Here is a 17173-nt window from a genome sequence, read left to right on the forward strand (position 1 = left end):
GTATGGGTAGGTTTAAGGTTGGGTAAGGGGTCAACAAGTGTGCAGGGGTCAATTTCATTACTATAAGTGAACACAATTCAATCTGTTTATATTGCATTGTTTTGATAAATGAAGTATTTTCTTGAAAATGTTTTTTTTTCCTGTTGATGTATGACTCAAGGAATATCTGTTTAATGATACACAATAGTATACTTATATAAGTGTTGAGGTGATAAAAAAATGTTTTGCACCCAAATTACAATGTGTCATATGTCTTTACCAAGTGTTTAGCTAAACTTAACTAACCACCCTTTACACAAACATTGTTAAAGTAGCTAAAAGTCCAGTGCCAATAAAGATATTAATCATTTGTAAATGTTTATAAACATTTACTAATTTTTTTAGTATCTTTATTGGCACTGGACTTTTAGGGTGGAAATAGGGTGAATTCTGGTCATTTGGGACACTTTTTGCCATCAAAATGACTGCTCATAAAGGTACTGATGATTAGTAAATGTTTATAAACCTTTACAATTGATGAATAGTTTCCACTTTAGATCGGGTACTGCAAAAACATTAACAAATTATTAATAAATGATTTAAGATGTGCAAATAGTAGAAGTCAACACAACAAACAAAGACCAAAACTTTAGATTGGGTACTGCAAAAACATGAACAAATGATTAATAAATGATTTAAGATGTGCAAATAGTAGAAGTCAACACAACAAACAAAGACCAAATATATGACCTTTACAGACTGTGATTATGAGCTAATGAATATTTTAACATGAATAGTTTGTAAAGTGCCTATAAGCTATATTTTCACACCATTTGTAAATGTAAAAATGAGCATTAGATATGTGAACTGAAGTTTAATGAAATTTGTAAGCATTCAAAAGTACATTAACAAATACGCTTATAAATATTGTTTAATTTCTGTAAAAATCATTTGTAGATTTTTCAAACGCATTGAAAGTTTAATGACATTTGTAAACATTAACTAATTATCCATTAAGCATTATATAATGTTTGTTAACGATTTATTAATGAAGCTTTAAATCATTGTAAACCATCTGTCAAAATCATTTGAAGATTAAAAAAAAAAAAATCCATGATCATATGAATTGAAAGTTGAATGACATTTGTAAGCATTTCAATTTACATTAAATAATGATCTGTTAATCATTTGGTTATGTTTAATAAGTTCATTAGTTAACATTAACAAGCACATTAGCTCATATTTCTAAATATGTGAATATATATTAAGTAATGATTAGTTAAACATTATATACTGTTTGTTAATGATTTATTAATGAAAGTTATTATAAAGTGTTACCAAATTTTTTATTTATTTATTTATTTTTTATTTAGGATGAAGTCAAGTAGCCTCGAAAGGGATGAGTTTTCAGCTGTCGCTTGAAAATTGTCAGGGATTCAGCATTCCGGATAGGGGTGGGAAGATCGTTCCACCAGCCAGGAATGGTGAACGAGAATGTTCTGGAATGTGATTTTGAACCTCTCTGTGATGGTACCACGAGGCATCACTCACTAGCGGATCTCAGACTTCTGGAGGGGAGGTAGACTCGTAGTAGTGAGTGGAAGTAGGCGGATGCTAAGCCTGTGGCTGCTCTATATGCAAGCATCAATGTCTTGAACTTGATGCGAGCCGCAACCGGTAGCCAGTGCAAGGAGATAAAGAGAGGTGTAACATGGGCTCTTTTGGACTCGTTGAAGACCAGTCGTGCCGCTGCATTCTGAATTATTTGTAGAGGTTTGATTGTGCTTGATGGTCCATCCAGAAGAGCATTGCAGTAGTCCAGCCTAGAAATGACAAGGGCTTGGACAAGAAGTTGTGCAGGATGCTCCGTTAGAAAGTGCCTGATATGTTCTTTCATCCATGCCGAGGTGTACGCCAGGCAGTATGAGATCCGTGCAGCTACCGTTGGATCATCTGGTTGAAATGAGAGATAGAGCTGTATGTCATCAGCATAGCAATGGTAGGAGAAGCTCTTGAGCAAGGCATTTAATCCCAGGTTTCTCTAAAGGAACTGTACCTGCATTAGTGTCCTGCAGTGTACTTTAAATAACAAGCGTCTGTTGAATGACAAGTATAAATATTTGTAATTGCAATTATGCCGCCCTTGTCCAAACAGTTTCAAAAGGGTTAATTCAAGCTGTCAGCTCATTACAATATAATGGTGTTCATTATAAAGATGTAAATTACAGTGGGCAGATATTTTGCTGAGTGAATTAGCTCAGGTGAGGTGATTTATAGTTGATCTTTGGATTCAGCTTTTTGGATAACCGGGGTAGTTGTAGCTCAAGATGCGAAGGAATAGTTTAAATAATAATGAACATTGTCATATTTCACTCAACCTTTATGATTTTCTTTCTAATGTTATCTCTTGAACTTTCCAGGAATAAAGTGCTCAAATTGTGAGACTTTTATGATGCTTCTGTACCATTTTTGAAGCTTGAAAGACGTTTATTATTCCATACATTAACTGTATGGAATAGACCATGGATAATTATTTATAATGCCTCATTCTTTATTCCATAGAAAAAAAATTATTATACTGCTTGTTAATTAACTGCTGAGCAAATTATGACACAATGTTCATCTTTAGGTGCACCATTCCTTGAAGGTAGACTCTCTGGAAGTGATTTTCTGGTGATGTGGTTCTACTCAGGTTTGACAATGGTCAGTCATTCAGAGGATTGTTTTGTGTAACGGGTTATAGAAGATGATCAGGTGACGTGATTGAATCCTCTGAACAGAAAATGCATTAATGGTTGTTGTACATGCATGCACGCTATCCAGGCACTTTCACACTTACACGCTAAAACACATGGCTGAGATGTCAGAGATATGCTCAGGCATCTGTTGTTAATCCCTTGCCATTACTTTGAATATCGGATGAAACATACTGTAGGTACATGATTCACATAATTATAAAATTCCTCACAGCGTTGACTGTACTCTCATATAAACCTGTTGTTGACTGCATACTGTTCTTGCTTTTTCTCCAAATGTGAATTGACAGCGCATTTCGCTTCAATTTACTTTTAAAGCATGAAGTGCCACAGAGCTCCAGTTCATCAGGATGATTCCTTTTGGCCAATTTCCCAGACAAATTAAGGAAGCAGACAGAAGTCCACAGAGATCCGAGCACAGTTGAGACGATGTTATCACAGCCCACAACAGCCTCTCACAGACCTCAATCCATTTCACCTCTTTTAAACAAACACCAGATGTTCATCCTTCATCCTCATCCCATTGCCTCGGTACATAGATCAGTTGTGTGTGGTGGACTTGTGAATGAGGAGTCAAAGTCCCCTCTCTAAATGTGAGGGATTTTTTATCATTCAATTCATGTGATGTTTACATGAGTTTGGTTAGATATGAAAGACCAGTTATCATACACTATCATCAAACAGCCAGTGCTATAATATTGCTATTATAATTTACAATAACACTATTTATTTATAAATCCTAGTCACATCAATAAAAAAATAAACAGTTAAAAAGATAAAATTAGTATTTATTTAAATGTATTTATAATGATGATGATAATATTAACAATAATAATAATAATAATAATAGAAGCAATATTAATAATAATAGCGAATTTGATTTTGACTTAGTTTGGTTCAACAAATTCTACTGTGTAAATTCATTTCTAAAAAAAAAAATAATAATTTCTCCAGTGTTTTTTGCTTATTCTACGTGTAGCACAGTGGCAGTATTGTCAGAAATGCTTTGTTTATATTTGCTTCCTGACTAACCTGTGACAGAATTTAAGTTATCAATATTTAGAGTCAGGTGCATTAAAAAGTCCCTCTTTATCTTCCACAGACACACACACACACACACACACGCACAGCCACTACTGCAAACACTTTAAACAATGCATGATACACCTTATTAGTTGTTATTATTAGAAATTGTACTAGTCAATTTCAGGCAAGAGAGTTATTTTTCTTTTCTGTGGGTAATTGCAGTAGATCTGTTTCAATGTGGATTTTACTTATTAACTCATACGTCATTTGGCACGTTTGTATCTGTGTCGTTTTTTTTCCGGAGTATCTGCTCTTGTGGTGGTTGGGTTCAGCAGTATTGGCACTGAGGTTGGCAAAAGAGTCCTCTGGGTGATATTAGAAGCACGGAAGTAGCGGGATTGGGCTAATTTAACACCGTATTGGCTTATTGTACAAAACATGTATCAGTAGCCTCTGAGAACAGACCCTCCCGGACCTCTCTTTCACAGTGTACAATTATCTCATACTGGGCTAGTGGTCAGACTAAATGATGTCCTTTTGTTCCGCTAATGCTTCTAAGTCTGTCAAACACTCGGCAGGGCTGCTGTGGGCTACGTCTGTCTCTGTTAATGGCTAGTGTGGAACTGATCTATTTCAACCAATTTCAATAAGGAACTCTTAAAGATATTACCTAAACGGCCAGTAGCCATAAGCACTGAGGAAAATGATGTTAACACCCTTCTGATTATTAGGTAACATAATGGAGAAAATTGAATGCTATTACTCAGAAGTTATCCAATAACTCTTATAGTCTCACAGATCAGACAAATAGATGGGCCCTCGTGGGTTTCTTATTTTCTAAAAGCCTATATACTTCAATATAATTGATTTTTCGGGGCACATTTGTTTTGTAGGCTGTAATTTAGCCATCTGTGTGGCTGTGGAGGACAGATGTGGGGGTGGTGCGCTCATGACTTGCTTATTTGAGTCTGTCATGTCTAAGTGATAGGCTGCAGATGTGCAGCTCCAGCGGCTTAGTGGCAGATCTTGTCTTGCTATTGGTTGCAGATGAATTTCATTGTTACAACCAACACCATTAGCAGACTGATCAAGATGCATACTATTTTAAAATGTATTATTACTTAGGCTAACTTTTAAGTTCATGTGTTTATAAAAACTGCTGTGCCAGTCAATGTTGGTGCAATATGTTACAAGTAAAGTGTGTAATGTAATCAGGTTTTGTTCTGGCCTGAAACTCACAGGTGCAACCATTGTCTAAATTGGCCAATTTCGTTACAATCAAATCTTGTTTTCTTTTGGTTGAACATTTTGGCATTTGATATCATCATCAGTTAGCTCCTGATGTGAAGGTTGTTACAGAAAAGCAGGTCAATTTTGCCAAGATGGCGAATGAAGTGAGAGAAATGTTAATTATAATTCCTTCAATACCAAAAATTATGAATAGAAAATAGTTCATTCTAGTTCAGTCTAATTAAAAATATCTGAATCCACAAATCACCAAGCAGCTGTCAGTCCTGTGTCTTGTGTTTTGCTCCCCACATGTTCAATGACCCCGTTTTCCCTCATGTTTAATTATGTTTATTGATCCCAGGTGTTTCTCGTCAAGTCCTGTGTATTTAAAGTGTTTCCAGTTCTACTTTCTTTGTCCGGTATTGAGTGTTCGTCAATCCTCTCCCTACGTGTGTGTTCCTGCCTGTTTGAAAGACGCGCTCAGGACATTGCGGTGAATCAGCGGTAAAAAACTATATAAATACTGTTCAGTTTCTTGCACAGACCGATCGTTTCGTGTCTTTACACATCAATGTATCGTCACGAGCCGCAGGGTTTAATTTGGTTTTGTTTGTGTATGTTTTTTTGACTCTCAAAGCCATGATTCCCATTCACTTCCATTATATGACTGACAGACTGCAACGGTTTGAGTTAAAAAATCTTTGTTTGTGTTCTACTGAAGAAACAATGTCACCTACATCTTGGATGCCCTGGGGGTAAGCAGATACACATCAAATTTGAATTTTTGGGTGAACTATCCCTTTAAGCCTTGCATTCCTCAACACATCTCTAATAGCTAAAAGAGAACCATCACAATCTCCCCCTCTTCCATTGTGGAAGTGGTTATGAGTAATATTACCCATGGCTGGATTACCATGGATGCTCACTTTGAAAATAGTATGCCCAGGGCGCCCTAATAATATACTTTTCTGGTGCATTTTCAGTGAACTATAATTTGGAACATGCTAATTTTAATCTGGCATACTATTTATGGGTAGTATGCGAATTGGGATGTACTGATTGTTCCAAATGTCTTAATTCAAGAGAACCGTCACAAACGGGAGTCTAGAAGGACCAAACAAACAATGGCTGCTGTAGACTGTTGTGTTGTTTATCACAAATGTTGTTATTGTAGCTTGACCTAAGTGTTACTATTTTTCAGTAAAAATGGATTATATGTTTTCAGAGAGGCTAATTTCAGCATGTCTCTGTCCCCTCTGGCATTACGGCCCTCAGAGCTCAGCCAATAGAGGGTCTGTAGCAAATTGAATAATGGCAGGGGGTTAAGCTGAGCATCTGGCAGACCCAGGTGTGTTTGTACATCTGCTTGTGTGTGTCTTTCTACGTAAGTGTGATTGCGCGTTCTATACACCACCCCCTGCTGGCGGTTGGACTACAGCACCTCTCTTAGTGGCCAGGGGCTGCCAATACCCATCAGCGTCAGTGTGGGCAGCCCGCTGGGTGCCTAGAGCTGAAGTAATGCGCCGCCAGTGAGCTTCAGCAGCGCCATGCTAATGTGTGCAAACCAGGATGAAGGGGAAACATAGGTGAGCACCTAGGAGGGAAGCATAGAACGGCCACTCACACGCAGACCAGGCCAACTTCATGCATAAATATTTTATAAAGCAATTATGTATATGTGTGGCCATGTCTCGGATGGGTTTGTTCATGCCTTCTGGTCTTTTGTGGCTTTTTACAGTGTTTTAATTGTTGAAGACATGTGGTCCACTGTAAATGATGTGTCTGTTCTCTTGGTTTGAGTATAGTGGAGCTTTAAAGACCGCAAAATTATATTGTTATTAATATTATTGTTGTTGTTAATAATAATTTAATATAGAATTTGTTTGGTACATTTAATATGTATATTTTTATAATATATTTTTTGTATATATTCATTATTGTTCAAAAGTTTGGGTCAGTAAGATTTTCTCTCTTCTCTCTTAATGTTTTTCAGTAAGGATGCATTTAATTGATCTAAAGAGACGGTTTGACATTTATAATGTTACCAAAGGTTTCTGTTTCAAATAAATGCTGTTCTTTTGAACTTTCTATTCATCAATAATCCTGAAAAAAATGTATCACAGTTTCCACAAAAATACTAGGCAGCACAACTGTTTTAAACATTGATAATAATAATAAAAAATGTTGAATCTTGAGCAGCAAATCAGCGTATTAGAATGATTTCTAAGGGATCATGTGACACTGAAGACTGGAGTAATTAAACATTGCCATCACAGGAATAAATTTAAAAAATGTAAAAATAATTTAATATATTTTAATAAAAAGTTTAAATTTCACGATTCGATTCTCATTCACAAGCTTGCGATTAGATTCGATTACTGGTTCGATTCAATATCGATTATTTTGGATTATTACATATCAGGTACAGTACATGCCAAATTTTCTCAAGGAAAAAAAAATATCTCAACTAATGCTGTAAAATATACATGAGAGTCAGTTGGTACTACATTACTATAATATTGAAGGTTAAAATTTACTGATTTGTAGACAACTGCTAAAATTACACTTAATGAAATTTTTAAAATAATAAAGTTACAATTACGTAATACTTCTACTTCAATTCGTTTTTTTGAAATATAAACATTTAAATGGTGGCTGTCTAAAACTTAATGAATTTATTCAAACATAAATTAAACATTGAAGAACAGTAAAAATTATAATGAATATGTTATATGGTGCATATATTTAGCAAAATGCCCCTCTCTACAGTTTATTTTTCTAGCGTACTAATGAATTTATGGTCACTGAATATGTTTTTTCTGAGGTAAATGTGATGTTATGTGACACATTGTTTACAAGCCGTTATATTGACGTTTTTGCGCTGCTGAAACACAGATTGAGAGATTACGTGAGACAGGATAAGGATTGTAAAGTTGTACTCTTTCCTTTAACTTACCTTCGGATGTTTAGTCATGATTATTTTGTGCTGAAACTGGTATTAATGTGGAGGAGATGATCAGTTCACGTGCGCCTCGCGCTGCCACTTTTACTGAACTGAGGCGCGCCGCGCTACAGCGATCTGTCACTCCACATTAAAAAGCGCCAAAACGGCATTTATTGTTTAAATTCAGAATTTGAAATCTGAGACTTTGTTTCATATTAAAAGTGCCAAAGCACAATGCTAACAAAAACCTGAATGCAAAAGCAAATGCTTTTAGATAGATCAAACCTCTGGTGAATCAATCAGCAGGTGCTCTAATGGGACGATGGGGCCGAACTCTTCGCGGACAGCGTTGTGTGAAGAGATGGCTCCTTGTGGAGATGGCATTGGCCCTGAGTCACCGACTGACTTACTGTGACAAAAGCGTCTTGTCAAAATGTCACACCTTTGCTTCCAGACTGCTGCTGTCCCCCAGCCTTCAGCTTGTCCGCTGTCATCCATTCTGACACGGGACCTGGATTTGCTCTCAACATTGCAGCCCTGTAAACATGTTCAGCCAATAGAGAGGGGAGGCTGGAACAGCGGGAAGAGGCAAGAGACTCATGTTTGAGATTTCAGATTGTACACAAGTACAGATGGAGGGAGGGGACAGAGTAAAGAAGTTGTTATTGTCAAGCTCTTCGTCATGTGTTTGGTGGCTTCATTGTAATGAAGTCAACAGCTACTCAAAGTTTTTGTCTAGATGAGCATGTAGTCTAAGCAACAATTAGCTATTAGCAATAATGACAGACCTGTTTCAACATCATGCAGTAGCTCTGTTCCAAGACCTAGTGTGCTACATCAATGCCTACATAGGCAGCTGCTTTTTGAGACATCAACTTAATTGTCCTACATTTGGAAAGTTCTACATAGCAACTCATAGCATAGCATTTCAACATGTGATCGGCAATTGAAGTGAAAATGAAAATTCATATCGTTTTTCTAAATGCATGTTATTGCTCTTTTTTTGCAAAGGATTCCTCGTATATGTTTTATGTTTAATTTATTATTATTATTATTTAATAAATCAAAATATCATAACTCAGATCTTTTGGGGAAATGACAGGCTTCTCTCTGGTGATGTATGCTGGACTTCTCAGATCGCTTCATTTGCTTAAATCCCATCCCTTTTTTACAATTGACTGCAAACTTTCATTCAGATCTGCAGCCATCTTTAATAAAGATTGATTTAGCATGTTGCTAAGCTAACAGCATGATACTATAAGCATAAAAATACACAGCACACAAAGAATAGATAAATATTTATGCATTGTCATGGGTTGTTGCAATGAAGACAGATGAATACGAGGAGCAGCATCCCAACACAAAGTTTAATAAGAAAGTGACAAGCAGACAGGCGGTGACCGTGATTTCACCAAGTACAACATGTTCCTGGATCAACATCCTTGTTGATCCTGGAACAACATTCCAATTAACCAATCAGAATTGAGTGATAATTTTTCAGGAAATATCTGTTTTAGGCATACAATCAAGGTTAGGTGCTTCTACACCCTTGTTAATCAGCTATCATTTCACACTGATTTTAGGAATAAATTATGGGTAAGGTTAGGTTTAGGGGTAGGGATTGGGTTAAATCTGTATTTTTGGACAGTAATGTTGATCCAGGATCAACAAAAGATGTTGATCCAGGAACATGTCTTACTTGGCAAAATCACGGCGACCCAGACAGGCAGAGCAACACAAACTAGATGCAACGGTGACTGGACCAAAAGTGAATGTGAAGGAGCAACTTAAATACACAGTAATGATGAACCAAAATGACAAACAGCTGTGATGATGATTAAGGAGTGTCTATGACGACTGATGACTGGCGGGAAACTAAGACAAAGAAAACACATGTGACTAATGAAAACAAACTGAAAGTCCATGAAAGCAAACTAACTGAACATATCTGTGACATGCATAGGTTCAGTATTTATAATCAGCATTGGCCACTTTGGATTTTTTTTCACTAAGCTTTCAATTTTATTTAATATATTTTATATGTTATAAATTATTTAGTAGTTAGTAGTAATAAAGTAGTATTTAAGTTATTGTCATTCTTTTTTTTAATGCAGACACAGCAGGGCAATTTATTTATTTATTTATTTTTTTGCCCGTGATTTATTTTGTTATCTGATTTGCATAGGTCCTTTACAGAACTTATAAAACAATGCAGACACCAAATTTTTTTTTTTTTTAAATGTGTTTATTTAACGAAGACAGTAATAAATATTATTGTAAATGCACAGAGTTAGCTAAAGACTATCTGTAATACTAGTCACCCTAAAAATATATAAGATTGAAATTACGAAATAATTAAAATTATGTTGTAAAAATATACAAAAAAATCAGCAGTTTCAAGAAGAGCATTTCTCCAGAGCACTGCCATTTTTTCCACTTTGTTTTTTTATTTTTATAATTCTTTTCTTCTTTCTGACTGTGTTCCTGTGGCGCTGGTGTAGGAATTAAATGCATTAGAGGTATTAACGAGCACATTAAATTAAGACTATAACTGCTGGGCTGCTGTAATGGTGGTAATGAAAGGGGTGATTGCTGAGAGCTGAATGTACATGTAATGTTAAAAGGAGTGAGACCAACATTCTGAGAATACAAATCCAGTTAAGAGTCAGAGTTCTCCATCACTACTCACAGTGTTTTACTGTACATGGTTATTTACTGCTCCCACTGTAATATTATTTACCCTCTTATGACAGAATGGAAGACCGTTTTTTTCTCCTGCCATATCCTTCTGTAATACCAAATAATGGAAGGAGATAGGGGACATGTGATGCTTTTCATTACATTTTGTCACTCCACTTTGTATCATGCCTAAGAATTCCCCCTAAGCACAGTAAAATCACTGTAATGCATGGCCTCTTTAGGCTTATTGCTTTAAGCACTTAGCATCCATTTACAACAAGCAATCAGGTAAGACTACAGGGCTTATTGAATATTAATGGGGTGACAGAACATCATTAACATTCATGAGCAAGCTAGTAAGTCTTATAATTAAGTGTTCCTCCCAATTTTTCAGACCATGTTGACGACATATATGTAGATTGTCCTCAACAAAGTTCACAGGAGTTTGGATGAATAGCGGAGGAGTTCATTGTGTGTGTGAGAGACAAAAGAAAGGGAGGAAGAGAGAGAAGGACTGAGGAATCACACTGTTGAAAGTCAGTTAGATGGTAATTAAAAAAGACAGGAACATTGGATCTCCAGCTGGGCTTGACGTGGCTAGTAGAATGCTGCCATTAGTGAAGTAAGCTTTCTGCCTTCCTGCTCTCCTTGCAGCCACTAAATTAGCAACAGAGATGGAGACAAAATAGGAGATGGGGGATTAAAGTAACTCATTCCAGGAGGAACATGAACGTGACAAATATTTATTATATGGAAGCTAATGTGGTGGATACGTGAGATGATAGTGGATAGAAGGGAAGGATTCATTCCCAGAGAGAGGAAAACAATGGATTGGTGTAGGAAAGATGAGAAAGGTCGGGAGAGAGAGAAGGACTGAGGAATCACACTGTTGAAAGTCAGTTAGATGGTAATTAAAAAAGACAGGAACATTGGATCTCCAGCTGGGCTTGACGTGGCTAGTAGAATGCTGCCATTAGTGAAGTAAGCTTTCTGCCTTCCTGCTCTCCTTGCAGCCACTAAATTAGCAACAGAGATGGAGACAAAATAGGAGATGGGGGATTAAAGTAACTCATTCCAGGAGGAACATGAACGTGACAAATATTTATTATATGGAAGCTAATGTGGTGGATACGTGAGATGATAGTGGATAGAAGGGAAGGATTCATTCCCAGAGAGAGGAAAACAATGGATTGGTGTAGGAAAGATGAGAAAGGTCAAGAGAAAGAGAGATGTACGTTTATGGATTGACTGAGTTTGAGTTTGAGCCAACGAAGCAGAACTCCAAAATAGACCAAACAGGATACAGATAAAACCAATGGTTCGTTTAGGCTTCATTCATTTTCAAGACGTATTTCTGTAAAGTAATGCTTACTGCAGTAACTGTAAATTGATGTCGTAAAATGCTACACATAAAGAAATATACAAAAACAGTCTTGAAAGTACAGAAAAAGCTTTGTTTGTTAATAAAGGTTTTGTGTTTTATTTGTTTGTTGAAATATATACATTTTGAAATATGAACATTTGATTTTTGTAATGTATTTATTTTTTTTTTTTATTGACCAAAATGTTTTTAAAAAATGGGATAAAGTTTGGTCTGTTACAGTTAAACAAGTTTTCATTATTTTTTTAACAGTCAACTAAAATAGTATTTTTTGTGTAAAATTATATTTCAAAGTAAAAGTGACTAGAACGAATATCACAAAATATTGACTGAATTTAAAGGATGAAATTCAGTGCAAGAACCACAGCAAGCAAACAAAACTGTATAAAAATAACATTGAACTTATGAGATGATTTTGAACATTTATGCATCACAGAATGAATGACATGAATACTTGGCAAAGTTTTTTGTCTTGCTCTTTAGTCTAATTTTTCTTTTTTTTTCTTAGAGAGAGTAATGTTCTAAAATCCATTAGCAAGTGTTATCTCTCTGAATAAGTTGATGAGTAAATAAGTACAGCACGTCTTGTAATTTACTGATGTCCCCTTTAAACTTGAGAAACAATGGTAGTTAAAGGGGCATCAAGCAGGACTTGGAACACTGAGAGAAGATTGTGCAGTCTGGAAAATCACTGATGTGGCAGATTTGGACAGGATTAAATTACTGGGAAGCTCTGGTTATAATTGCATAACTTATCAAACTAATCCCATCCGAATAAGGCTTTACTCCCTCCTTCCATCTTTTGCGCAGTGGACAGTGCCCCTATTATGCATTTTTGAAAATTACCTTTCATGCAGTGTGTAACGCAGCTGTATGTTAATGTAAACAGTCTGCAAAGTTGTAAAGCTGAAAGTTCGTCATAAATAAAGTTATTGTCTCTCAAAAGAAAGAGTCGACTCTGAACTGCTGAAACGAGTCGTTTTAAAGGGGTAATGTGACGTTGGTAAAAATAACATTATTTTGTGTATTTAGTGTAATGCAATGTGTTCACGTGGTTTAAGGTTAAAAAAATACATTATTTTCCACATACAGTACATTATAGTTACTCCTCTATGCACCGCCTTTCTGAAACACGTCGATTTTTACAAAGCTCATCGTTCTGAAAAAAGTGGTGTGCTCTGATTGGCCAGCTATCCAGTGCGTTGTGATTGGCCGGATAGCTCAAGCGTGTGACAGAAATGTTATGCCCCTTACCAGGTTCAGGAAACTTTCCTCTGTAAATGTGCTGCACACACGTTATGCAAATCTTCCCACACAGTGGCGTAGACATGTGGGGGCGTCTGAACGAGGCGTTTTAGGAAGGCGTAGCTGAGCGTTCACTTTTATAAAGAATTTCTCTTTGGGTTTGAGACTTTAATCTTTGCGACTTTACGGATCTTCTGTATGCACGAACAGCTTTTAACACTCCAAAGACAAAGGAAAACATGAAATCGCATCATATGACCCCTTTAAATTTGAATCCCATTCTGCGAATTTCACATGTCACAAATTCCTACATTTGCGAACTTCAAATGCTGTAGCTGCCTGGTTTGTGTGGATAACTAATGTCGAGAAGACGCTGTGCTCTGCACTGTGAAAGTGTATTCGGTTTATTTTCACTTCCAAAGTCACAAATTCCTACATTTGCGAACTTCAAATGCTGTAGCTGCCTGGTTTGTGTGGATAACTAATGTCGAGAAGACGCTGTGCTCTGCAGTGTGAAAGTGTATTCGGTTTATTTTCACTTCCAAAGGATGTGAAGAATCAGTGGTTAAAATTCATCTTTACTGCGATGCCGCAGCTGTAAGTGGGCAGCCATTTTTGCTGTGGCACTCGGGGAGCAGTTTGGGGTTCGGTACCTTGCTCAAGGTTGGAAGGTGGAAGAGAGCGCTGTACATTCACTCCCCCCACCTACAATCCCTGCCAGTACCGAGACTTGAACCTGCGACCTTTGGGTTAAAAGTCAGACCCTCTAACCATTAGGCTTGCCCACATGCCCCATGATTGTCCCATGATTGATGTTTTTATGTCGAAATCAAACACACACACACACCTTACCCTAAACACACCCCTCACACAAATCTGCTCTGCACTGTGAAAGTGTATTCGGTTTATTTTCACTTCCAAAGGATGTGAAGAATCAGTGGTTAAAATTCATCTTTACTGCGATGCCGCAGCTGTATAATCACAACATTTTGCTGTGTTCCCGTCATTTCACTGAGGACTGCGTCTCCAATCTCCATGAGTTCAACGTGGGATTCGTAAACCGGTACACACCCCTCACACAAATCTTTCTGCATTTTTAGATTTTCAAAAAACAATCTAGTATAATTTATAAGCTGTTTTCCTAATGGGGACCTAAAAATGTCCCCGCAAGGTCAAAAATGACTGGTATTACTATCCTTGTAGAGACATTAGGTCCCCATAATGTAACACACACACATTTTTGGTATATTCTTTGGTATTTTTTATATATATTTTTTTTTTTGGTATAGTTTTAAATATTGTATGTTTAATTGTTCATACTAATTTCCTCTGTTTTTACATTTTAATTACCTTTGCCATGATTAAACACTCACTTGATGTTGATCTTTTAAAACACTTTTTATTTAATAACAATTTAATAACACTGTTAAATGTAATCTTTAGCAAATCTCAGAATGAATCTCCTTTTTCATTGTGTACATTATAAAGTTGTGATGTCTAAATTCATTTTTACATATGATTGATTTTAGTTTTTAGTGTTTCGTTTTTAATTTATTTAGACAAAATAGTGTAGAATTTTAATTTCAGTCATTTATCAATTATAAACATTAATATGAAAATAATCATCAGGCTTTTGGTATTGGCCAGAGTTTTAACATCGGTGCATCATTAGTATGAATTTAATTTTTGAATTTGCATACATTAACATTGGGCATATCAATAGTAAAACTACATAAGGGAATGGAATGATGTATGTGTACATATATATAATATTTTGGAAAAGGAAAACAACGATGGATTAAAATAGATCATGATGAAAAGCTTATCTCAGTCCATCAAAGTGACGGATAATGATCTGACATGCCGAGTGAGAGCAGGAGAAAGCGAGCGATAGTCTTCGGTCCCAGGCTTGTTATGCTTTGCTGCACTCAGGTCATCTGATCTGGCTCGTTTGGACACTCTGTGTAAAATGGATTATGTCTCTGCATTAGATACATGTGAAATATGAATGAAGGTCTTGAGCTCCAGGGCCCTCTGAATCACTTAACTGCCATGTCCTCTACCACCTCGCATGAAAACAGGTTCTCATTTTTTTCACCGTAAATTCAGTCTCTGCTGTTGTCCAGCTCTGTTATTTCATTATGTTAGGCAGCGAGAGAAAGAAAAGTGAGCTGTAATTACCCCAAAGTATATCTCAAATTAGGCAGTTTTATACAATAATTTGTAGGAGAAATAGGAATTACTTCCAAATTCTGCTACAGTATTTGTTTTAATTCTAAAACTGCAAAAACATTTTCTGCTTGGGTTAGAGTGTTGGATAAAGTTAGTCTAGAGCACTTATAATTAACTTGTGTGAGTGTATTAAGCTTTTCAATTAGCTGTTGTTCAATAATATACATTATAGTTACAGAAGGCATTGTTTGGTTTGTTTAAATGGTATGGCATGTCAACTTCTGGCTCAACCAGTGATGTCAGTCAGGTTAGTGCTATTAAATCTTTGAGAATCCTGTTTGAAAAACTATAATTTCTGCAGTTTATTTCGGTGCCACATTCCATCTCTAAAGTGTGATAAACTTGCTGGAAAATATTACTGTATTTCCTCTCTTAATTCCAATACAGAATGAGCAGGAAGCTTGCTGAGGGAAGATCTTTCTTTATGCATTCGCATGGGTTCCCTTCATCGCTTTGTTCTCTTGCGCTCTCAGTGCCAGGAGCAAACATTTTGAAAGGAAAGGTCAAAAGTGAAGCGATGAGAAAAACATGGGGAAATATTTGAAGACAGGGAGAAACGGAGAAGGAGGGAGAGAGCGACAGATGGCCGGAGGGAGACTGGTGTCGTCGTGGAGTTCTGTGTGCCGCCATGCAGAAGTCAGTTTCCTTTGTTGCTTTTACTCTCTCTCTTGTTGTTTTTACTCTCTTTCCACCTGTCATTTGCTCTCAATCACTTTTCCATCGTCATCAGTCGCCCTCTTGCACTCTTCATCATCTCTGACACTTTCTGACTATCCCCTGCCAAACAATTTATTTTTACATTGTGTGTCATGCATTTGAAGTGTTGTCAGATAAATGCATGTAGATGTCCAAGAGACAGTAGACAGTCCTCTCATATATGAATGAAAGACCCTTTATACATATATATACATTTCATATACAGTATGTATACCCCTAAAGTATACATACATACATATATACAGTGTATATATATATATATATATATATATATATATATATATATATGTGTGTGTGTGTGTGTGTGTGTGTGTGTGTTTTATATAACACTAGAATGCTTATTAGCTGGGCCAGCCTGAAATATTTTTTTTGATTGTCTTTCACTATTTACGTATTTATGAGATGTAATTGTACAGAGTTTTTTACTTTTTATGTGTGATAGTAGATGTTTTACTTGCCATTTACAGCTCAGGTGATATGGCAGATTTTTAATTGCAACTGATTTAAAGATGAACGGGAATACAAACCATGTTTTTTCCAGGTATCATAAACCTCCTTGGTCTAAATGGGTCTAAATGAGAGCTGTCAAGATAATGTGTACTGTCAAGATATTGATAACAATATCTATCATGATTTTTATTTTTTATTTTTTTTAAATGAAATCCAAAAAACTTCCACACCGGTGAGTTAATTTTAGGAGTGCGGGTAGAGTGTTTCGCTTACACCTCTCCAACGACAAAAGTTTGTGTGTAGCTAGCAGTAGTAGTTATACACTCACTTTGTCCAAATATGCTGACTTTTATACTATATAGAATGCAAAAAATAGTACCACAAAAGAGTGGTAGTCTTAATTTATAGCTTACGAAAAAACGTAGGCAAAAAGTACCCTACTACTGCCGAGATTCTGGAGTATTATTATTACTATGGTATTTCATTTTTTAAAATATCACTGTTATCCTTAATACAGGTATATTGCAACCCCCC

The 17173-nt window shown here is 36.2% G+C and overlaps 1 protein-coding gene across 1 annotated transcript in view; it reads left to right on the forward strand.

The window, feature by feature from the left end:
• The first annotated feature begins 6513 nt into the window (after positions 1–6513).
• Positions 6514–17173, forward strand: part of LOC107680839 (voltage-dependent T-type calcium channel subunit alpha-1I-like) — a 148616-nt gene continuing 137956 nt past the window's right edge. Inside the window, exon 1 of the mRNA XM_016476889.1 lies at positions 6514–6577. Coding sequence (XP_016332375.1) covers positions 6561–6577 — 17 coding nt within the window. The 5' untranslated portion in view covers positions 6514–6560. The remainder of the gene's footprint in view (positions 6578–17173) is intronic.

The sequence above is a fragment of the Sinocyclocheilus anshuiensis genome, unplaced genomic scaffold, assembly GCF_001515605.1.
Source record: "Sinocyclocheilus anshuiensis isolate Anshui unplaced genomic scaffold, SAMN03320099.WGS_v1.1 scaffold1230, whole genome shotgun sequence".
NCBI classification, from domain to species: domain Eukaryota; kingdom Metazoa; phylum Chordata; class Actinopteri; order Cypriniformes; family Cyprinidae; genus Sinocyclocheilus; species Sinocyclocheilus anshuiensis.